This window comes from Vidua macroura, unplaced genomic scaffold (genome assembly GCF_024509145.1).
Source record: "Vidua macroura isolate BioBank_ID:100142 unplaced genomic scaffold, ASM2450914v1 whyUn_scaffold_107, whole genome shotgun sequence".
Classification (NCBI taxonomy): Eukaryota; Metazoa; Chordata; class Aves; order Passeriformes; family Viduidae; genus Vidua; species Vidua macroura.
In genome coordinates, this window is record NW_026530542.1 from 652,473 (window position 1) to 673,937 (window position 21,465).

General features: G+C 62.2%; 5 protein-coding genes across 8 annotated transcripts; 2 read left to right on the top strand and 3 right to left on the bottom strand.

Moving 5' to 3' along the window:
- Nucleotides 1–142: 142 nt before the first annotated feature.
- LOC128822894 (serine/threonine-protein kinase LMTK3-like) lies at nt 143–1,742 on the top strand. Of its 2 annotated transcripts, none has more exons than XM_054004769.1 (4): nt 143–256; nt 846–1,052; nt 1,147–1,240; nt 1,412–1,742. In XM_054004769.1, the coding sequence occupies exons 2-4, from the start codon at nt 957–959 to the stop codon at nt 1,555–1,557; spliced, it is 336 nt and encodes a 111-aa protein (XP_053860744.1). In that variant the 5' UTR covers nt 143–256; nt 846–956; the 3' UTR covers nt 1,558–1,742. The 2 variants fall into 2 exon arrangements, with proteins under 2 accessions (XP_053860744.1, XP_053860745.1); XM_054004770.1 differs by having other exon boundaries at nt 864–1,052.
- A 977-nt stretch (nt 1,743–2,719) lies between these two features.
- On the top strand, nt 2,720–7,451 carry ZBTB39 (zinc finger and BTB domain containing 39). Its single transcript, XM_054004728.1, has 2 exons — nt 2,720–2,784; nt 4,091–7,451. Exon 2 carries the CDS (start codon nt 4,183–4,185, stop codon nt 6,310–6,312), a length of 2,130 nt encoding a protein of 709 aa, XP_053860703.1. The 5' UTR covers nt 2,720–2,784; nt 4,091–4,182; the 3' UTR covers nt 6,313–7,451.
- Nucleotides 7,452–10,574: 3,123 nt separating this feature from the next.
- Nucleotides 10,575–14,324, bottom strand: GPR182 (G protein-coupled receptor 182). 2 transcript variants are annotated; one of them, XM_054004753.1, is made up of 2 exons: nt 14,266–14,324; nt 10,575–13,262 (listed from the first exon to the last, which is right to left on the bottom strand). In XM_054004753.1, exon 2 carries the CDS (start codon nt 13,252–13,254, stop codon nt 12,160–12,162), a length of 1,095 nt encoding a protein of 364 aa, XP_053860728.1. In that variant the 5' UTR covers nt 13,255–13,262; nt 14,266–14,324; the 3' UTR covers nt 10,575–12,159. The 2 variants fall into 2 exon arrangements, with proteins under 2 accessions (XP_053860728.1, XP_053860729.1); XM_054004754.1 differs by having other exon boundaries at nt 10,575–13,296; nt 14,266–14,319.
- A 1,951-nt stretch (nt 14,325–16,275) lies between these two features.
- On the bottom strand, nt 16,276–18,288 carry LOC128822897 (retinol dehydrogenase 16-like). Its single transcript, XM_054004774.1, has 4 exons — nt 17,946–18,288; nt 17,404–17,662; nt 16,629–16,792; nt 16,276–16,551 (listed from the first exon to the last, which is right to left on the bottom strand). The coding sequence occupies exons 1-4, from the start codon at nt 18,259–18,261 to the stop codon at nt 16,331–16,333; spliced, it is 960 nt and encodes a 319-aa protein (XP_053860749.1). The 5' UTR covers nt 18,262–18,288; the 3' UTR covers nt 16,276–16,330.
- Nucleotides 18,289–18,840: 552 nt separating this feature from the next.
- Nucleotides 18,841–20,905, bottom strand: LOC128822888 (retinol dehydrogenase 16-like). Of its 2 annotated transcripts, none has more exons than XM_054004761.1 (4): nt 20,505–20,905; nt 19,963–20,221; nt 19,375–19,538; nt 18,841–19,221 (listed from the first exon to the last, which is right to left on the bottom strand). In XM_054004761.1, exons 1-4 carry the CDS (start codon nt 20,818–20,820, stop codon nt 19,004–19,006), a joined length of 957 nt encoding a protein of 318 aa, XP_053860736.1. In that variant the 5' UTR covers nt 20,821–20,905; the 3' UTR covers nt 18,841–19,003. The 2 variants fall into 2 exon arrangements, with proteins under 2 accessions (XP_053860736.1, XP_053860735.1); XM_054004760.1 differs by having other exon boundaries at nt 19,963–20,263.
- Nucleotides 20,906–21,465: the final 560 nt, after the last annotated feature.

The window sequence follows — 21,465 nt, forward strand, 5'->3', positions numbered from 1 at the left end:
TCGCGCAGCAGCCGCTGCCCCGGTACTTCACCTCCCGGCTGAGCCCGGGCCGGGGGAGCTGCCCACCACCACTGACCACCGCTGCTGACCACTGCTGCTGACCACCGCCCCTGCCCACCATCACTGACCACTGCTGCTGACCACCACCACTGACCACCACCGCTGCTGTCCACCACCACGCCTCGAGGAGTTCCTGCTCTGCAGCCACCAGCGGCGAGGGTCCCTCAGCCCTCGACTCCACCGGAGGGCTCGGCAGGTCTGTGTCCCTGTGCCCCACGGCTCTGGGGGCTCCCCAGGGTCCCGGGGAGCTGCTGTGGCCTGTCCTCACCCCGCTGGGGCTAGGGGAAGGCAGAAGGATGAAGTGGAGGTTGGGACAGCGCTGGGGAGGGCACAGACAGGAGGAGAGATGGGGTGAAGGTGTCGCTTGAATTTGGGGAGGGTTTGGTGTGGGTTCTAAAAGCAAGTCCGGCTGAGGGCAAGCACATGCGTGCCAGGGAGCGTGTCAGGGGACACGGGTGCGCTGAGACGGGTGAACGAGCAGGACGGAGCCCGAGCCGTGCCTGTGCCCCACACTCGTGAGTGTTTGCACGGCTCGTGTGTGAGCGCACAGCCGTGGCACCACGGGCACAAGCGGGGACACGGGACCTGCGGGGCCACAGCACGGCAGTGTCCCCCTGCACTGCCCGGAACGGGCCCCCCCACCCCTGTAATGCACGCCCGGCGTGCAGCCCATCCAAGGGACACCGGCAGCCCGGGAAGCGGCGCGGCCCCTCCTCCGCACACCCCAGAGGGGTCCCGCCGCCCCCGGCTCCCCCGGCTCCCGTCTCGCTGCTTTCCCTCCCCAGAGCCCGGTTCGGTTCCAGGCTCATCCCGGGCCGCCCTATCGAGGGGCCGCCGGCTCGGAACAACCCCCGGGCCCCGCCGCTCCGTCGCTGATCGTTGATCTCCCCCTGAGGATGAAGAACCGACCGGTGCTGGCCGTGCTGCTCTTCCTGGCGCTGCCGCTCGCCCTCGCCCGCCGCGCCCCCGCCGCCCCGCCGGGCCCCGCGCTGGTACGGCCGTCGCGGGGGGAGCGGCGGGCGGACCCCAGATCCCCGGGAGCTCCCGGACCCCTTCCCACCCCGCTCACCCGCTTCGCTCCCGCAGGGGATGCCCGTCCCGGAGCCGCTGCCGTGGAGCGCCCGCGGCAGCCCCGGGGCCGCCGCCGCCGCGCTGGAGCTGCTGCGGGAGGAGGGCGCCGGTGAGGGGCTGGGGGGCTCGGGTGGGAGGGTGTCGGTCCGCCCGGTCCTCTCTCACCCGCTTCGGTCTCTTCCAGGTCCCCCCGCGGCGTCGCAGAAGAGTAAGTCCCGCCCGGTGCCGGCGCCGCTGCCGGCGCCGGTGCCGGTGCCGCTGACGGCCGGTCTCTCCGCAGGAGACATGCACGATTTCTTCGTGGGGCTCATGGGGAAGCGAGCAGCGGAGCCCGGGCGAGCAGCGGGGCGGGGGGGCGGCGGCCCGGCCCCCCGGTGTTCCCCGGGACCCCCCGCGCCCGGCGAGGCCCCGCTGCGGGCGGCCTGAGCGGCGGAACGAGCCCCCCACGCGCGGAGGGGCCCGGGCGGGGTTGTGCCCCGTGTCCCGGGGACGGTGGGACCGACTGCGGGAGCGTCCCGGGCGCCGGCGCCCACGGAGCTGTCGTGGGAGCCGCCGGGAGCGCGGCCGTCCCGCCCCACGCGCGCGTGTCCGTGCACCTGTGTACACCTGGACGTGCCCCGCTATACACCCACCCGTGTCCGCGCGGGACACGCGCAAACTGCGGCTCTGTGTCTTGGCTGCGCCTCCGGGACCCGCTCGGGACAGCCCAGGGGATGGGGATCCACGGGGATGAGCCCACGGGACCTGCGGGGCCGGGGTTCGGGGGCTCTTGGGCTACAGCGACCTGTCCCTTCCCCGCGGCAGCCCCCGTGACTGGAGAAGTGCCCGTGACCCTGTCCGTGGGTCCCTTCCAGTGTCCATGTCCATTATTGTGTCCGTGCGTCCCATCCCTTGTCCCGCCCCGTGTCCGTGTGTCCCTCCCCGTGTCCGTGAGTCCAACCCCGTGTCCGTGTGTCCAACCCCGTGTCCGTGAGTCCAACCCCGTGTCCCTCCCTGTGCCTCCGTGTCCGTGTGTCCCTCCCCGTGTCCCTCCCCGTGTCCATCCCCGTGTCCGTGTGTCCATCCCATGTCCGTGTGTTCCTTCCCGCGTCCGTGTCCCCGCCCCGTGTCCGTGTGTCCGTGTGTCCCCGCCTCGCGTCCGTGTGTCCCCGCCTCGCGTCCGTGTGTCTCCGCCCCGTGTCCGTGTGTCCCTCCCCGTGTCCGTGTGTCCCGCCCCGTGTCCGTGTGTCCCGCCCCGTGTCCGTGTGTCCCCGCCCCGTGTCCGTGTGACCCCGCCCCGTGTGTCCATGTGTCCATCCCCGTGTCCATGTGTCCGTGTGTCCCTCTCCGTGTCCGTGTGTCCATCCCCGTGTCCGTGTGTCCGTGTGTCCCCGCTCCGTGTCCGTGTGTCCCTCTCCGTGTCCGTGTGTCCCCGCCCCGTGTGTCCATGTGTCCATCCCCGTGTCCATGTGTCCGTGTGTCCCTCTCCGTGTCCGTGTGTCCCTCCCCGTGTCCGTGTCCCTGCCCCGGCCGGTGCCCCTGCTCTGTGTCCTCCGCGCCGCGCGGGGGCGCTGCCGGCGGCGGGTCCCGGAAGGCGGCGCGGGCCGGGGCGGGCGCGGGGCGGGTCGGCGCCTTTGTGTGAGCCGGGCCGGGATGGTGCGGGGCGCCGGGCGGGTAAGGAGCGACCCCCGCCCGCGACCCCCGGCCCCCGCAGGGCCCCCGCGCCGCGCCCCCCGCCGCCAGCCCCGCGCCGACCCTCTCCTACCCTCCCCGGGGCCTCCCGCTGCCTTTCGTGGCTCCCCCCGGGGGCCCTTCCTGCCCCCCCTCCCCGGGCCCCACCGGGGACCCCGCTGTCCCCCCCCCCCGCCCCCGCCATCTCCTCCCGTTTCTCGCGGAGCAGCTCCGGGACTCCCCGTCCGCCGCCGGCGCGGAGCCCCCTGCCCGCCCGCGCCCCCCTTCCCGCTGCCCCCCAACCTCTGTCCCGCTCCTTCCCCTCCTGCCCCATCCCCTCCGCAGGGATCCCCACGCCGCAGCAATCGCCCCGGTGCTTTTGGCCTTCCAGAGCCTTCCCCGCGGCATCTTCATCCTCCTCCTCGCCCTCCCCAGCTGCCAGTGGTGTTCTCCCCATCCCTCCGCATCCCCGGGGAGAACAGCCCGTCCTCTGGGCCTCGGTTTTCCCCGGAGCTGGGGCAGAGGCAGCTCCAGCCCCTCCAAAGTCCTGCTCTTTGCTGCCTTCTGGGCTCGCTGTTCCCTGTCTCAACGAGGGGAAAGCAGGGAATTAGGAATAGGGGAATTAAGGATAGAGTTTCCTGGGTAAGTTCGTGAAATCCCAAGAGCTCTTGAGGCATCTGTGAGCAGGACAGAGGGACAAAGGCAATGGGATAAGCTGGGAGGACACGGGAATGGCCGGTGCTGTGGGACAGGTGTGATGGCAGCTGAGGAATCTGAGCAAAATCCCCGGGGAATCCATCCCAGGGGAATCCATCCCAGGGGAATCCACAAGGCTGGAATGCAGAGAATCCCACCTGGGAGCCTGACGTGTCCTTGTGGCTGCAGGTGGAATCTGAAGTGAAGGAATGAAGTGGCTGCGGCTGGAGGAGACCTAGAGGCGAATCCAACTGGCGTGTCCAGCCTGAGTGACATCTCTTTGGAGAGGAGCCTCCTCCCCGGCTCAGGAAGAGGGAGATGTCTGGAACAGGCTCCAGTTGGGTCTCAGGGTCAGCAGGATCTCTGTCCCTGCCCCAGTAGCCGTGGGACCTTCAGGCTGCCTCGGAGAGTCGGTGTCTTTTTGTTTTGACTTTGCTGCTTTGCACGTCCAGCCTTTTACTTCCCAAAAGTGAGGTGACAAGACAGGTTTAGTCCATCTCCAGCTGAGCAGCTGCTCCGTGGCTTCTCAGAAAGGTGCAAAATGGGAGGTATGACCAGAATGGGATTGCTTTGTTTGTTAAATAACTTTTTTTTTTGCCTTTCCCCTCTGCAGAGCCCCTTGCCCTGCCAGTTCCTGCTCCCGCCGCGGATGAAAGTGTGAAGGCCGAGCTGACCAGGAGAAGGGACTCTTAAGCAGCTGCTAAGATGGGCATGAGGATCAAGCTGCACAGCACCAACCACCCCAACAACCTGCTGAAGGAACTCAACAAGTGCCGGCTCTCCGAGACCATGTGCGACGTCACCATCCTGGTGGGCTCCCGCTCCTTCGCCGCGCACAAGGCCGTGCTGGCCTGCGCTGCCGGCTACTTCCAGAACCTCTTCCTCAACACGGGGCTGGATGCTGCCAGGACCTACGTGGTGGATTTCATCACGCCAGCCAACTTCGAGAAGATCCTGAGCTTTGTGTACACCTCGGAGCTCTTCACCGACCTCATCAACGTGGGCGTCATCTACGAGGTGGCGGAGCGGCTGGGCATGGAGGATCTGCTGCAGGCCTGTCACTCCACCTTCCCCGACCTGGAGAGCTCGGCCATCACCAAGCAGCCTGCCCTGTCTGTGGGGGAAGGCCGGGCCGGGCCGCTGAGCAGCACCTCCTCGGAGCAGAGCCACTCTTTGGGGGACATCCGGAGCGGCGCGGAGCACTTCGGCCCCGAGCGGAATTACCTCCTGCACGGGGACGTGGTGGGCAGCTACAAAGAGGATGACAGGAGTGCCGTGGGTGAGGCCAGCCAGGCTCTCCCCATGATGCACCCCCAGCAGACTCCCAAGACAGAGCAGGAGTCGGATCCGGGGCAGTTCGCTCCGGTCGCGGCTCTGGGGGCCCAGCCCGGTGGGAATGTCGTGGCACAGACCACCGGCAGCTCCTGCCCTCAGTACAAGGCCCAGAGCAACGGTGACTACGGCAAGGGCGGCTTCTTCCCCACCGACCCCTCCCTGGATGTCTCCACGGGGAGCAATTCCTGCCCCAGCAACAGCGACCACTCCAAAGAGCCGGGATTCGAGCAGATGGATGAGCTCCAGCTGGAGGATTTGGGAGAGGCCGAGCTGCATTTTGAGGATGCTGGAGAAGAGCTGGTGCCGTCTGAGGAAGTGATTGAGCTGAGCGATGACAGCGAGGAGGAACTGGCCTTCGAGAGCGACAGCCGGGACAGCAAGGCCATGCCCTGCCAGGTGTGCAAGAAGGTGCTGGAGCCCAACATCCAGCTGATCCGCCAGCACGCCAGGGACCACGTCGACCTGCTGACAGGGAACTGCAAAGTCTGCGAGACCCACTTCCAGGACCGCAACTCCAGGGTCACTCACGTGCTGTCCCACATCGGCATCTTCCTCTTCTCCTGCGACATGTGCGAGACCAAGTTCTTCACCCAGTGGCAGCTGACGCTGCACCGGCGGGACGGAGTCTTCGACAACAACGTCATCGTCCACCCCAGTGACCCCCTGCCGGGGAAGGTGGCCGTGTTTGGGGGAGGGCCCGGCCCCGAGCTGGCCTGCGCTGCCTGCGGGAAGCCCTTGGCCAAAGATTTCCACGCCGTCCGGAGCCACCTGCTGGAGCACGTGAACCTGAAGAGCCAGACGTGCGGCGTGTGCGACCAGCGGCACCTGAGCCTCTGCAGCCTGCTGTGGCACGCCCTGTCCCACCTGGGCATCTCCGTCTTCTCCTGCTCCGTGTGCGCCAGCAGCTTCGTGGACCGGCAGCTCCTGGAGAAGCACCTGGCCGTGCACCAGCACGTGGAGGAGGCTCTCTTCCAGTGCCACTTCTGCAGCCAGAGCTTCAAGCTGGAAGCCGCCTATCGCTACCACGTCAGCCAGCACAAGTGCGGGGGCAGCCTGGACATCCGGGCGGGATTTGGGGAGCGCCTGCAGCCGCAGGGGCTGCCCAAGAGGAAGCTGCCCGAGGAGTTCCTGAGCGAAGAGCTGGCGCTGCAGAACCAGCCGGGGAACAGCAAGTACAGCTGCAAGGTGTGTGGCAAGAGGTTCGCCCACACCAGCGAGTTCAACTACCACCGGCGCATCCACACCGGGGAGAAGCCGTACCAGTGCAAGGTGTGCCACAAGTTCTTCCGCGGGCGCTCCACCATCAAGTGCCACCTGCGGACGCACTCGGGGGCCCTCATGTATCGCTGCACGGTGTGTGGCCACTACAGCTCCACGCTCAACCTGATGAGCAAGCACATAGGGGTGCACAAGGGCAGCCTCCCGCCGGACTTCACCATCGAACAGACTTTCATGTACATCATCCATTCCAAAGAGGCCGAGAAAAACACGGATAGCTGATGGGGGCACGGCTGGCGGAGGAGTGTTAACGATGGAAGCTTTGGAGGAGGAAAAGGAGGGGAAAAAAAAAAAAAAAAAAAAAAAGTTGTTTTGTTTTATTTAATGGTCAGGCATCATGGATGGAATTCTCTTTTGGTTTTGGTTTAATTTTTTTTTATTTTTGTTTTTTGGGCCTTCCTAGGGCTTTTTAGATTGGTGGCGTTGTACAAATTAACAGCACGTGAGGTACATCACTGTTCCAAGGAGTCTGTCGTGTTTACTTACCTCTGGTCCTGTTAGAGGGCATCAAGTTCTGTGCTTTTAGCATTTCTCACTAGTTTTTGAGTCTAGATTCTATTTTTTTTTTTTTGAGCCTTTTAGCCCACTTGACCAGGCTAACCCTGAGCTTGTCCACAAACTGATGCTGCTAAGATTTTCACACCTGACCTCAGTGGAGAGGGACAGAGCCAGAGCAGGCGCTGGACTCGAAGGAAAGGAACAAAAGAGAAAGAAAGAAGGAAAGAAAAAGACACTCTGGGCATCCCTGGTGTTCTGCTGCTACTGCCAGGAGACGAGCAAAGCGTGCTCTGGGATCGGCCATTGCTGTGTTGCTGGGGAGAGGAGCAGGAAGCACCTGAATGTGTAAACAAGGAGGGATCCCCGCAGGGAACCAGGAGCAGGGGATTTCACAGATTCCCAGGCCGTGTTTGCTCTGCCGTGGCTGGGACTCGCTCGTGCCCTGAGACCCGGAGGAGGAGCTGAAGGAGCAACACAACCTCCCTGCAGAGCTGGGCACAGACGGCTGCGTGAGCACGGGGGTCTCCTGTAGGACTGGAGAGGGAGGGGGGGAGCAGGTCCAGGCTCCCTGTGGGGTGATTTGTGGTGGCCACAGAGAGCCAGGAGTCTCCTGGCTCTGCTCTGCCCCAGCCTCACGCTGTGCCCCGGGCAGACGAGTCAGGCTGAAGCTGTTGCCTTAACTCCCTGGAAGGAGGAGGGACCCTTCTCCTGCCAGAGGGATCCCCCCTCCCACGCCCTGCGTCGCCACATCCCGGACGCGCTCCGGTGGCAAACGTGTGTGCTTGGAGTGATGTGAGTTTGTTCATGGAGTGGGAGCCACAGCGATGGCTTGGCCTCTCCTGCTGCATGCTGGGCACTTCTGGGGGCTCCCCTGGGCGTGGGGGGGCTCTCCTGGGCATGGGGGGGCTCTCCTGGGCATGGGGGGGCTCTCCTGGCCGTGGGGGGCTCTCCTGGGTGTGGGGGGCTCTCCCCCTCTACGTTTCAGTGCCCCTTGGTGCAGGAGGCACTTCTGGGCATGGGGAGCTGTCCTGGACACGTGTCAGGCTCTCCTTGGCACAGGGGGTCTCTCTTGGCCCTGTGTCAGGTCCACCTCAGCATGGGGGGCTCTCCTGGCCACTCCTGGGGGTCTCTCCTGGCCACCCTGGTGAGGTCAGCTGGTGCCAACAGTGTTAACACTGGGAAGGGCATGGATTAGCTTCTCCCCTTGTTATCCTGCTGTGGGGCAGAGGTGGGGAGGAACAGATCTTTCCAAGCTGGGACTGCCCTCGGGTAACTCATTCTACCTCACAAACAAGGAAGTGCTCGGGGCTCTCCAGCCTCGGCGGTCGTGGATCGGCTCCTGCGCTTCTGTCAAGTTTTACTGTTACAAAACTAAAACTAAAACTAAACTAAACTAAACTAGTGATTTGCAAACCCTGGAAACTCACCCCGCTGCCCTCTCCCTGTGAAGGGACACCCAGGAAGGGACCCCTGGGAAGGGACACCCAGACAGGGCCATCCTGCAGTGGGGGCTGGACTCAGAGAGCTCAGAGCACCCGGGGTCTCTCTTCCAGCTCCGCCGTGGCCTTGGGCAAGTCACTTCACCTCTTTGCCTCAGTTTCCTCATCTGTAAAATGAGGGTGGTACCTCCCGTGGTACCGACCTACCTCCGGGAGCAGGGAGGGTGCCTGGAGCCTGGCTTTGGAGGAGGGGAGGCCCCAGAGCCAAGGTCAGCTCTGGGTTGGCCTGGCTGCTGCAGCTCTGAGTTCTGAACTCCAGGCTCGTGGTCCTGGGGTCACTGTGGAGCTGTGTGGAGCTGTGTTAGGTTTTACAAGAGAAGGGGTCATTTTGGGAATGGCGTGGTGCTCTGGGCAGCGTGGGAGCTGGTGGGCTCCTCTGAGCTGCTCTCTGGGTTCCAGGGTTTGTGTCATGGAATCGTGGGATGGATGAGGCTGGAAGGGACCATCGGGGGTCACCCAGTCCCACCCCCTGCTCGTGCAGGGTCCCCTCGAGCGTGGAACTCAGGGCTGTGCCCGGCTGATGACAGGCTGGGGACAGGGACAGGGACAGGGATGGACGCGAGCTGCACTGCTCTGGAGGTGGCTGTGAAGGGTGTGAGGGACAGACAAGGCTGGGAGAGCCTTGAGACCCTCCTGGAATGTTCCAGAAGTTGTGGTGAGCTTCAGGGAGGGTCTGCAGCCCCGGATCTCACTAAGCTGAAAAGCAAAAGCCTTTTGTGCACATAAACCAAAAAGAGAAGCTTTTACACCGAAACACCAACAGGCACAGCCAGCCCTTGCTCCTGCCTGGGGGGGGGGAAAGCAGGAGCCCCCCTCTTGCTGCTGCCTCTGATCCAGGGAACTTCTGTTTGCCTGGGTTAAAACGGATCATTCCCATGTGGAACACCCCAAATCAGCAGTGGAGGGGCTGCAGGGATGGGTCTGGACCTGCTGCTGCTACTCCTGAGGGTGATTCCCAGAAGGCTCAGAGACCTGAGTGGGGGTCCTGGGTGCTCCCGAGCCTTCAGGGGTTGGCAGGGATGTCATCCCTGTCCCCAGCCTGCCTGGGAGCTCCAGTTCAGTGTTGGGAGAGCCAGAGCAGTGGCTCCATGCCGGATTTCGTTCCTTCTCCACCACCACGGGCAAACCTGGCTCTCTCCTGTCCCCACGGCCCTTGGTGGCTGTGGGGACACCAACCTACCTCCCCTGGGGCAGCCTGAGGTGTTTGCAAAGTGCTTTGGGATCCTGGGGTAGGAGAGGGAGTTGCGGAGGGGAAATTCTGGCAGCGTCCAGGTCACGGAGCCTCCAGGGGAGCCCAGACAGAGAATCCCCTCTGAGGGCCCAGCTCTGAGCCCAGGCTCACTCCCATCCCCAACACAAAATTCACTTTCCCTGTTCTCAGTGGATCCAGGTCTGTCATCACAGTAATTGAGCAGAAGAAGAAAGAACAAGAGTTGAACTTGCTGTCTAACCTTTTCGTTAAGTTAATCGTAGGTACTGACCTCCTGCTATTTAAGTGTTTACTATCTATTTGCTGTAAAGTTTTGTATATTTTGTAAACTTTCCCCCCCCAAATCGTAGATGTCTAAAATCGTTGTACATCGGGTTCTTTTCTACTCCATTGTTCAGCACAAAGTGTGGTTTTTATTTAGAATAATAAAATGGAAAACATTGACCTCTTGTAGCTGCTTCTTCATGAAACATGTTCCTCCCAGGAGTGCCTGGGAAGCAGGCGAGGCCATCCCTGTATCATGCTCCCACTGGATTTGTGACACGGCTCCAGGACTGGCTCAGGGGAACAGTTTGGGACATTCCTGTGGGATACAGGAGCAGGAGGGAGAGAGGGGTGCAGCAGCAGGGTGGGAGCAGAGCCAGGTTTGCGTGCCTGGATGAGCCTTTTCTGCACCATGTTTGCCAGGAACTGGAGCTCCATGGGCTGGGAACTGAGCTCAAAATGGTTTTGAGGGGTCTGGAGCAGCTCAGTGATGAGGAGAGACTGTGGGAGCTGGGCTTGATTAATCTGGAGAAGAGGAGACTGAGATGGGATTCTATCAATCCATAAAAATATCTCAGATGTCCATATAAACATCTTATTTGAGAGGGGACCAATCCATAAAAATATCTCAGATATCTGTATAAATATCTTATTTGAGAGGGGATCTCAACAATCCATAAAAATATCTCCAATAGCTCATTTGAGAGGGGATCTCAGTCCATAAAAATATCTCAGATATCTGTATAAATATCTCATTTGAGAGGGGATCTCATAAATCCATAACAATACCTCAAAGGTGGGTGCCAAGAGGATGGTGCCAGACTTTTCAGTGGTGGGACAGGACAAGGAGCAGTGGCCACAAATGAAACCACAAGAAGTTCCACCCCGACACAAGGAAGAACTTCCCATGGATGTGGGAACAGGGTGCCCCAGCCCAGGTCACCACATGAGTGACAATTTATTTGAGGCCACTCTGGCCCTAAGGTCTATGGACAAAAGTGCAGAGAAATTAAGACAGTTAAAAATTAAGTTTATTAGGTAAAATACCAAATTTTACATGTTTAAGTATCTTGAATATATTTTTGCCCTGCTGAGTGGCTGGTTGTTTATTTATCATCCATTTCTTCCTTGGAAATGGGAGGGAATTAGCAAAGGGAAGCTCAGGGAGGATTTGGGATCAGGGAATGAAGGTGGTGGGGTCCTGAGGGTGCAGATCTCAGCCTGGGGGTCTCACAGCCCCGGGGGTTCTGCACTCACAGGTGTGAGGAGCAGAGAAGGGGAACGGCCTGAGCTGCTGCCCTGAGCAGGGAATTCTGACCAGGGGGCTGGAGCCTTCCCAGGGTTTCTGTGGATTTGGATTGTTCCCTCAGTGCTCCTTTCCCGGGATACAGAGGAACATCCCTGCAGAAGGAACCCTGAGGAATTTAGGGTTTTTACCCCATCAGGGACCCCTGGAAGTGGCAGAGCTTTCCCAGCCAGCCCCGTGATAACTCCGTATCCGTCTCAACCCCTGGCCATGGGCTTCTCCCGGGACATCCTGCTCCCACCCCTGCGCCAGCATCCTGTCCCCAGAACTGCTTATGCTTTGCTTTTTTCACGACGTGTTCCTCGAGCAGCTCAAGGCCTTTGGTAGATTTATGGTCACTCTGTCACCTTCCCCCAGCGAGGGCCTGACCCGCAGCACGTGACTGGGATCAGGATCCAGACAAGGATGAACTTTCTCCGGATGCTCCAGTTCCTTGCACAGCACAAGCCCAGCCCGTGCTCCAGCTCTGAGGTTTTCTGCACATGCCCGTGCTCCCACAGGGACTTTGGTGGAAGGGGAAGGGCTGTTGGGGCCTGATGGAGTTCAGAAATGTATCCAGTGGCCATAAAATTCTGCCAGGGACGCTCCAGAGGAGGCTGGAGTTAATGGGATGGGGGACCAAAAATCAGTCTGGAGTAAAACTCAGTTTAGCCCTTACTAATTTACAAGCGGGTTTGCAAAATTGCTCTGAAGGAGTGGTTGATCTCAAATCCAAGTTGTTCCCCCCCTCAGATCTGTGCCCTGCTCAGCCCCTTGGGCTGCTTCGCCTTCATCTGTCAAAAATCAGGCTCTGGACGTTGCTGGGCACTGTGGGGGGAGTTTTGTGTTCCAAAGGGAGGATTCCTTCTCTCCCACCCGGGATGGCTCTCACCAGGCAGTGCCGTGCCCAGGGCTGGGAGTCAGGGGCAGTTTGAGGATGCAGGAATGCCCGTGATGGGGCAGATGGTGCACTCCAACCCCACAGCTTGGGGCAGGATGGGGCTCTGATCTTGGGGTTGGGTTGTGTCAGACACCGAGTGGAGTAACAGGCTTTATTATTGCAAGGGTTTCTCTTGTCAAAGAGGAAATACAATTTTCTCTTATCCTTTCTTTAGGCTGGACACAGCAGCACTCCAGAGGCAAGATGTCCGTAGCTCCCAGCTCTCCTCAAACCTGGCACCTCAACCTGCCACGGGAGGTGCCCAGCCAAGAAGGGCTGTGCCCAAGCAAGTTGTGTGCTCAGCAGCAGGAAAACCAATCCCGCTGTCCCTGGGGAGCCACCACAGCGGAGGCTGGGAGAGTCTGACCCCCCCTTAGTTGGGAGGGCTGTTGTCCTTCGCGATGACTATGGAGTGCTGCGTGCTGGAGGAGGAGTTGCCGGCGCCCTTCTGGCCGCCGTGGTCCTTGGGGATGTACTTGACCACGGCAGAGATGAGTTTGCTGCGGAAGTTCTTGCTGAGGAAGTTGTAGAGGATGGGGTTGACGACGCAGTGGAGCAGCGTGAAGCAGTCTATGATGTCGTAGAAGAAGTAGAGCAAGTGGGCGAAGGTGCAGTGCAGGATGATGTGGTTGCCCTCGAGGGTGAGCAGCGTCAGCACGGCGTGGAAGGGCAGCCAGCTGAGCAGGAACACCCCGATGTAGGCGTAGATGAGCAGGCAGTGCTTGCGGCTCTCCGGCTTGGTGCGCCGGATGAACCGCGCCGTCAGCACGTTGAACACCGCGATGATGGGGAAGGGGATGAGGAAGCCGATGGTGGTGGTGGCCAAGCTGACCGCCAGCGCCCACTCGTCGTAGGTCTCGAAGGGGGCCATGAAGATGCAGATGGGCTCCCCGGTGTTGACCAGCTGCATGTGAGCCACCTCCAGGACGGGGATGGCGGCGGCCAGGACCCAGCTGCAGGCGCAGACCACGCGGCGCGCGCGGTGCTGGTGCCGCTGCCAGAAGAGGGAGGAGCTGGTCAGGGTCACGTAGCGATCCACGCTCAGGCAGGTGAGGAAGAAGATGCTGGCGTACATGTTGGCGAAGTAGAAGTAGTGGGTGAAGCGGCAGAGGAAGCTGCCCCAGAGCCAGGTGTAATCCAGCATCACCTCCAGCATCCAGATGGGCAGCGAGAGCAGCACCCCGAGGTCAGCGATGGCCATGTTGATGATGTACAGGTTGACCAAGCTCTTGTTGCCCCGTGTCTGCCAGTTGACCCAGATGACGAGGAGGTTCTCCACCAAGCCCACCACGAAGATGACCAGGTAGAGGATGAAGAGAATCACTCGCTTGATGTTCTCATCCAGGCTGAACTCACAGTAGGTGTAGGTGTGGTTCAGGAGGTAGAAGAGCTCAGACAAGTTGTGGTAGTCCCCGTACTCACTTGGGACAGTGTGTGTCTCCATGGGGACAGTGGTCACCTCGGCCATCCTGGTGGCTGCAGGGAAAGGGAGAGCACTGAGCTGGGCAGCCTGAAACAGAGACCCATCAAAAAGATCCTTCAAGGGGCTTCTAACCTAATTTTTACTCCCATGGTGACTCCCTACATCAACCTTCAAAAGATGCTGAGTCCACCCAGGTGATCCCCTCATATCCCAGGATAAATGCCAGCCACAAACAACAGTCACCACGTGTGGTTGCTGTTCCCTGTCCCAGAGCCTGGCCTGGGACACAGACAGGTGTCGGTGACTCTGTCCAGGAGACAGCTCCAGCGGGAAAGCCGCCGTTCCCACCCGAGCCCTCGGGGCGTGGTCACTCGCCAGCCACCCTCACTCTGCCGGGAGCCATCGGGGACATCCAAGTAGGTGACAAAATTATACATTTCAGGGAAATGCAGTTGACCTGAACATCCTCTTATTGCCCCAAGTGAGAGCTCCGATCCCAGCACAGCTGCATCCGCACCGCGAAGACGCTGCGGAGCCCGTCCAGCCTCGTGCTGCTGGAGCAGCCGTTCCCTTGGGAATGCTGCGGGACTCTGCCCTTCCAGAGGGGTCTCCCTGCTTCACTTGGAGCTTGGCAAGCCGGGACCAAGCCACAGCTGGTGTCCCCCGTGAGAGCGTCATCCCTGTGGCACCCACCCAGGCTGACACCCACCGGCCCCAAACCAGGGGGAGGCTGGACCTGCCACCCCCAGGGCTCCTGAACCTCCCCTCCTCTCTGCACTGCAGGTCCTGAGAGGCTGCTGGGGCTGAGAGACAGATGGAAGATGGGACAGATGGACGGGAGAGGGGATATATGGACAGGAGAAGGGGCAGAGAGATGGGCGAGGGGACAGGTGGATGGTAAAGGGGACAGACGGACAGGTGAAAGGACAGGCAGACAGGGCCAGGGACAGACAAACGGGAGAAGGGGCGGACAGATGGGAGAGGGGACAGATGAAGGTAAAGGGGACAGACAGACAGGAGAAGGGACACGAGGGAGGAGGGACGGTGCTGGCTCACCGGCGGCTGGGCAAGGGCTGTGCTGGGGTTGTTCGGGAGCGGGGGGATCGGATCCTCTCGGCTCGGCAGCTCAAGCGCCTCTGGGCACGGAGCTCGGGTGGGCTTGGTGGCCGCTTGCTGGGCAGGAAATGACCGTCGTGGTGCAACATCCTGAGACAGCCCAGCGCGGGTGACATTTGACTGGATTTCCAGCGCCGGGACTCGGCTCCCATTTGATTTTGCCGCAGGGTGGGGACGGGAGTCGGGAGCGGGGAGGCCCCGGGCAGGTGTCGGTGTGGAAGCCGCAGGTGCCTGGGGAAGGACGGGGGTCCCCGAGGCTTCCTGAGTGTCCCCTCCACTGTCACCCCACCGGGCTAAGAGGCTGGATCCTGCCTGGATCCTTCTGTGGGGAAAATGCATCCCAGGTCCTGCCCCGGCGCTGGGAATCCTGAGGGGTTGGGGTGGCTTATAACAAAGGTGCCAAAGCTGTCCCTGATGCCACCCCGATATCAGGGTGAGCTCAGGGTTCTTTTCGGGGGAAAGCTGAACTCTGCCGGGCAGCGCTCCTGCAGGAGCCGATGGCTGATGGATGTCGCCAGAAAAGCACCTCTGGCCAGGCAGCAATTAATCACAGAGCCGTGATTGCCCCGCGGTCTGGCAGGGGAAGCCAGGGGGCTCAAGCCTTGCCCCGGCGCTGGGGAGGGGGCTGATAGGCAGAAAATTTTGCATCGGGCTGCAAGTCCTGCGAAACAATTGCAGGAAATCTCCTTTTTTCCAGCGCAGCCAAGACTGCGGGATCAACAATTGGCTCGGAAGGAAGGCACGGGGAGCGGGGAAGCGCGAGGGCACTGATAAGTCGGGGCTCACAACAACAAGCCCAGCGCTGGTGACCCCGTGTGCAGGTACCAACCCCGGCAGGACCGGCTTCCAAACAGGAACTCGGCAGCTTCGTGCTGGCCCCGGGCACATTTTGGCTCAGCTGGGGCCGTGGGGGTGGTGAGGGGCCGCTCTGCCACCGAGGGGCTGGGGGGGCTTTGCCCCACCCGAGGGGCAAGCAACGCTCAGCTGGTTCTATTTTACGGGTCAGGCAATTTCCACACCGAAATCTGGGGCTGAGCGGGATCTGGGAGCCGTCAAGGATTGTGCAGGGGCTGCTGATCCTGGTGGCAATAGCGAGGTCTGGGAGCCGGCTGTATTTCCAAGCCAGCGGGCTTGGGGCAGGCGGCTCAGCCCCTTCTGCCCATCCCTGCCGCAATGTTAGGACGCCCCAAGGCTCCCAGCACCCCAAATTAGTGCCCAGGAGCCCCCAGCCTCCCTCAGGGTCTGGAGAAGTGGGCTCCAGGCAGAGGCAACCCGAGGATCTGCCGCTCTCCCGCTCCTTCCCTCCCCGGGCAGCCGTCGCCGGCCCGCGGTGCTGCCCGCGGCTGCGGGCACGGGTGTCCCACGGCAGGTACGGCCAAGGCTGCAGCTCCCGGGGGGTTGGCACGACGCGACCCGGCCCCTGGGGACACGCGGGCCCCGAACGCGACGTGCGGGGGCTGCCGGGCACGTTGTACTTTCTAAGCCAAAGAAAACACTTCGGAAAAGCTTCCTTGGCTGGAGAAGCAGCTCGGCGAGCTGAACGCAGCTTGTGCAAGGTCCCGGGTCCTCCTCATCCCTCTCGCCCTCCCCGTCGCATCTCGGGGGTCCCGGTCAGGCGTGGGCTCGGCCTTTGCCAGAGCCGGGGGGAGGGGGACTGCATTGGCGCTGCTCTGGCCCCGCAGGCAAGTGCACAATCTCAGAGGCCTGCCCCTCACCTACTGATCGTTAATCAGCTCTTAATTAGCTCGATGAGTGACGCAGGGATCACCGCCCACGAGCCCAGGGGATGGATAAACACCGCGCAGCCTTTCCCAGCCCGTTCCCTGCCAGCCGAGCCTATCCCGGGTTACGCGGCTGCTCTGGGCACAGGCAGCAGCCGGGATCCTGCCCCGGTGGGACGGGGTCACCAGCACCGTGGCCATCGGACACCGCCAAGTCCCAGCACTGCACCGCCTTTACTGAGCACGTTCTCGAGGCCGTGAGACACCCGCGGGCGCCCTGTCCATCAGGGGATCCCGCTGGCCGGGATGGGCAGGAAGAAGCCAAGGATGGCGTCGGCCAGCCAGGCCGGGCAGTAGCTGAGGGGCAGGAAGATGAGCCAGGCGTCCCAGCCGGCGGCGTAGCGGCTGCGGGGGCAGCGGGACAGCAGCGCGTGTGTCATGGCATCGGTGACGAGCGACAGGCGGGAGCTGCTCAGGCGGTGCAGCAGCGTGGTGCTCTTGGCATCTGTGTGGGCAGAAGGGGGTCAGCCCCATGGATGTAGGGTCAGCAGGGGTGGTGGTGCGGTGTGGGGATGGACTCACATTTGTCCAGGTAGTGGCGGCCGTAGGCTGCCTGGGCTTCTGCCGGGAGCCGCTCCCAGAGGCGAACGAAGCCCTTCACCAGCGGGGCGGGGTCGATCATTCCCGTCTGGAAGCCTCCAGGTTCGATGATGGAGACCTGCACCCCGAAGGGACGCAGCTCCCGCCTGCCCGAGGTGGGGGCGTCAGCAGGAGCTGCTGCCCCGAGGAGGGCAGAGACCGGGGGGGGGGATGGAGCGAGGGGCTGCTTGTGACACCCCCCAGGCATTCCATCATGGGCACAGGGGAACCTTGTCCTTGCTCCATGGACCCTCCTGGATCCTGAGACATCCCCCGACCTCCGTGCCCCGGGACCCCTCTGGATCCCGGGATCCTGGAATCCCCCTCAGTGCCTCGGGACCACCCCAGACCTCGGAGCATTCCTGGATCCCAGGACCTCCCCAAATCTCAGTGCCCCAGGACTCCCCCGGCCTCCAGAATTCCAGACCCTGGGACACCCTGGGACGCCGGGACCTCCTGGACTGGTCCATCCCCCCCACCCAAAGATCCTTCTAGAGCTTTGCTCCAGAGCTCCTTGAAACCCTTTCCCCAGGTTGCACACCCACGGCTCCAGCCCTGCCCACGCTCCCAGCCCGCTTGTGGTCAGCGTTTCACAAGTTCTCTGGGGAAAATGAAACCGGGAATAAATTTGTAAATAAAACCCTGCCAGAGAACAGCAGGGAAATGCTGGGGCTGCTGGACGAGCACGGGAGAGCTCCGGGGACTGCCACAGCCGTACCTGAGGCTGTCAGAGAAGGCTTCCACGCCGAACTTGGAGATGCAGTACCCACCACCGAAACAGGACACGCGGCCCATCACGCTGGCCACGTTGACCACGCGGCCCCGCGCCCGCCGCACCAGCGGCAGGAGGCTCAGTGTCACCTCCACCAGCCCCACCAGGTTGACATCCAGCACCTTGACAAAGTCCTCCTTGGTCAGCCACTCGTTCGGGGCGGTGGGGATGGCGATCCCTGCGTTGTTCACCAGTCCCCAGAGCCCTGGAGAGGGGATGGGATGAGCTGGGGCTGCACCAGTCCCGCCTGTGCTGGCACAAGCGAGCAAGGTGGCAGGAGAGCTGTTGGGGCTCTTAATTAGCTGATTTTTGGGAGGAAATGGCTGAAAGCTGAACTCTCTGCCCAGGCAGCGCTCCTGCAGGAGGCGATGGTGGAGTCGCCAGAGAAGCACCTCTGGCCAGGCAGCAATTAATCACAGAGCCGAGATTGCCCCGCGGTCTGGCAGGGGAAACCAGGGGGCACAACAGGGCTGTCAAGCCCGTTTTACCTTGGTCACCCACACGCTCCCGGACCCAGGCGGTGACGTGGGCGATGCTCTTGCTGGAGGTGACGTCCAGCAGGACGGTCTGCAGCCGGCTGGAGGTGGCCGCCCGCAGCTGCGCGGCCCCGGCCTCGGTCAGGCAGGCGGCCAGCACCCGCAGCCCCCGCGCGTCCAGCTGCCGCGCCAGCAGGTTCCCGAAGCCGCTGTCACATCCTGTGATCAGCACGTGCTTCTCCCAGAGCCGCGGCACCGTCTGCCGCTCCCGGTGCCAGCGCCGCAGCAGGAGCAGCCCCAGCAGCACGGCCACCACGTACAGCCACATCCTCGGCGGTGGCACCGCTCGGTGACAGCCCGTGCCAGCCGCGCTCCGGCCGCATTTATAGAGCCGGGATTGCGGCAGCACCCGGGATGAATTTTGTCACCCTGATTTGTAGTTTTTGTGATTCCCGGCTTTGCCTTGCACCATTCCCTGTGCCTGGGCTCTGCTGTGCCCTTAGCAGGTGGATCCCAATGTCCCACGGAGCTGGATTTGGTGGAACCCCCCCAGACACCGTCAGCAGCACCAACCCTGCATCTTTCCCTCTCTCCCAGCGTTGGGGGGCAACAGTGTCCCCAAATGTGGTGATGGAGCTGGACAGTCCCCCCCAACCAGCTCTGCAGGAGGAGGAGGAGGAAGCAGAGGAGGAGGATTCTGTAAGAGGTTGCTTGGTTCTTTGCCTAGAGGGAAATCTGTTCTGGTTGGAACAGGTCTGAGTTTTACCTGCATGTGTCAATCCTGGGGTGCCAGTCTGGGCAAGTCCCCTGGCAACTTGTCCGGGGCTGGACCCTGAATGCAGCTGGTGCTCGGGGATGTCAGAGCCTCCAGGCACAGCCTCGGTGCCACAGCCTGAGAGACACCACGCTCAGCCAGGAGGGGACAGGGGTCTTTATTCAGGACAAACCCATCCATGAGCCGGGGACAGAGGGTCAGACATGCAGTCACAAATTCAGGGACCTCGGTGCGGCCTTGGCTGCATCCAGTTTTGGATCTCACTCTGATCCTGGCTGCCAGCTGCAACCCCACCTTAGGCTTTCCCAACAGATTTGGGGTAGAAAAAGGTGAACAGGGCATCGCTGAGGGCTGAGGGCAGGTAGCTGAGGGGGAGGTAGAGCAGCTTGGCGTCCCAGCCAGCAGAGTAGCGGGTGCGGGGGTGGAGGCTGGTCAGCGCGTGCTCCATGCAGTTGGTGACCAGTGACAGGTTGGAGTTGAAGCTTTTCTGCAGCACCTTGAGCAATGCCACAACTGCAGAGGCAGAAAATGTCCCTGAGACCCTGGAGCCGAGCAGAGCCAAGTGGCTCCATGGGGTGTTGGGTCAGTGGGACCCTCGTGGCCCTGGGGATGTGCCTTGTGTCAGGAGAGAAAGAGGATCACTCAGCCTTTGGGGCAGGTACTTACACTCCCTTAAGTAATTCTCCCCATAACTCGCTTTGATTTCCTCAGGAAGCTTCTCCCAGCTGGCATAAAAATTCTTCTCCAGGTTCTCAACATTGGTGATCATCGTTTTGAAGTAGCCCGGCTCGATCACACAGACCTTCACCCCGAATCTGTGCATCTCGAGCCTGGAAGGGATTGAATCCCGTGGGACATGGGAGCAGCACCCGAGCATGTCCGTGCCCACATCTCCCATGGCATGCAGCCTCATGCCAGAGGCGTGGAGCAGAGCCTGACCATGCCAGTGGACCCTGTGCCAGCCTGGCACACGGCTGAGATGGTGTATCAGCAAACATTTGCCACATCTGGATGGGCTGGGAACAAAGAAAAACTCGGGGCAGCAGGGTCATGTCCTGCAGGATCTTGGACAGGGGCAATGTCCACAGGGGAGGCTCCATGCCAGGATAGGAGCTGCTCACACTTCAGCAGCAGATATGAGTTCAAGCTGCGCTCAGTCACGGTTGTGCGAGGATGGGAGTTGACCGCTGTGCCAGACAAAGTCCAGAAAAACAAATGGGGAAACCATGACGAAGCCTGTTTGTCTAGTCTTACCTGAGGCTGTCAGAGAAGGCTTCCACGCCGAACTTGGAGATGCAGTACCCACCACCGAAACAGGACACGCGGCCCATCACGCTGGCCACGTTGACCACGCGGCCCCGCGCCCGCCGCACCAGCGGCAGGAGGCTCAGTGTCACCTCCACCAGCCCCACCAGGTTGACATCCAGCACCTTGACAAAGTCCTCCTTGGTCAGCCACTCGTTCGGGGCGGTGGGGATGGCGATCCCTGCGTTGTTCACCAGTCCCCAGAGCCCTGGAGAGGGGATGGGATGAGCTGGGGCTGCACCAGTCCCGCCTGTGCTGGCACAAGCGAGCAAGGTGGCAGGCGAGCTGTTGGAGCTCTTAATTAGCTGATTTTTGGGAGGAAATGGCTGAAAGCCGAACTCTCTGCCCGGGCAGCGCTCCTGCAGGAGGCGATGGTGGAGTCGCCAGAGAAGCACCTCTGGCCAGGCAGCAATTAATCACAGAGCCGAGATTGCCCCGCGGTCTGGCAGGGGAAACCAGGGGGCACAACAGGGCTGTCAAGCCCGTTTTACCTTGGTCACCCACACGCTCCCGGACCCAGGCGGTGACGTGGGCGATGCTCTTGCTGGAGGTGACGTCCAGCAGGACGGTCTGCAGCCGGCTGGAGGTGGCCGCCCGCAGCTGCGCGGCCCCGGCCTCGGTCAGGCAGGCGGCCAGCACCCGCAGCCCCCGCGCGTCCAGCTGCCGCGCCAGCAGGTTCCCGAAGCCGCTGTCACATCCTGTGATCAGCACGTGCTTCTCCCAGAGCCGCGGCACCGTCTGCCGCTCCCGGTGCCAGCGCCGCAGCAGGAGCAGCCCCAGCAGCACGGCCACCACGTACAGCCACATCCTCGGCGGCGGCACCGGCACCGGCACCGGCACGGAGATGGGGAGTAGTAAGCGACCGGGAGCGGTTTGTCCCGGCCTTGGCTTTGTGCTCCGGCCGCTGTTAATAATTAATTAGCGGATTCCGGGGCAACGGTCGCGGAGATTCCGCTGGGCCGCCGGACGCTACCAGGATGCGGGATCGGCTCCGCCCCGTCCTCTTACGGGGCTCGTCCCGCTGCTGCCGCCTGGAGCCCGCCGGGCTCCGGCCAGTGCCCCGGGATGTGTCCCGGGGCTTCGCTCCCGCCGCTCTGCGGGGAGCAGTTAACGGGAGCAGGGCAGCGCCCCGGGGTTCCCGCACCGATGCGCTGCCCTCCCGGGAAGCACCCGGACTCCGCGACCACCCCGGAGCCCGGAGCATCCCCGCGCCCCCCCCGCCCCCGCCCCGGGAGCTCTCCGGATCACGGGACTACCCCGGGACCCTCCCAGATCCTGAGACCATCCCGAAAGCCGAGACTCCTCTGGACCTCAGCACCCCGGGGTCTACCGGACTCCGGGACAATCCCGGACAGCCCTTCCTTGGACCTTCTTGGACACCGGGACGCCCTCGGACCCCCACGCCCCCGGACCTCTCCGGATCCCGGGATACCCCCGAACACCGGGACATCC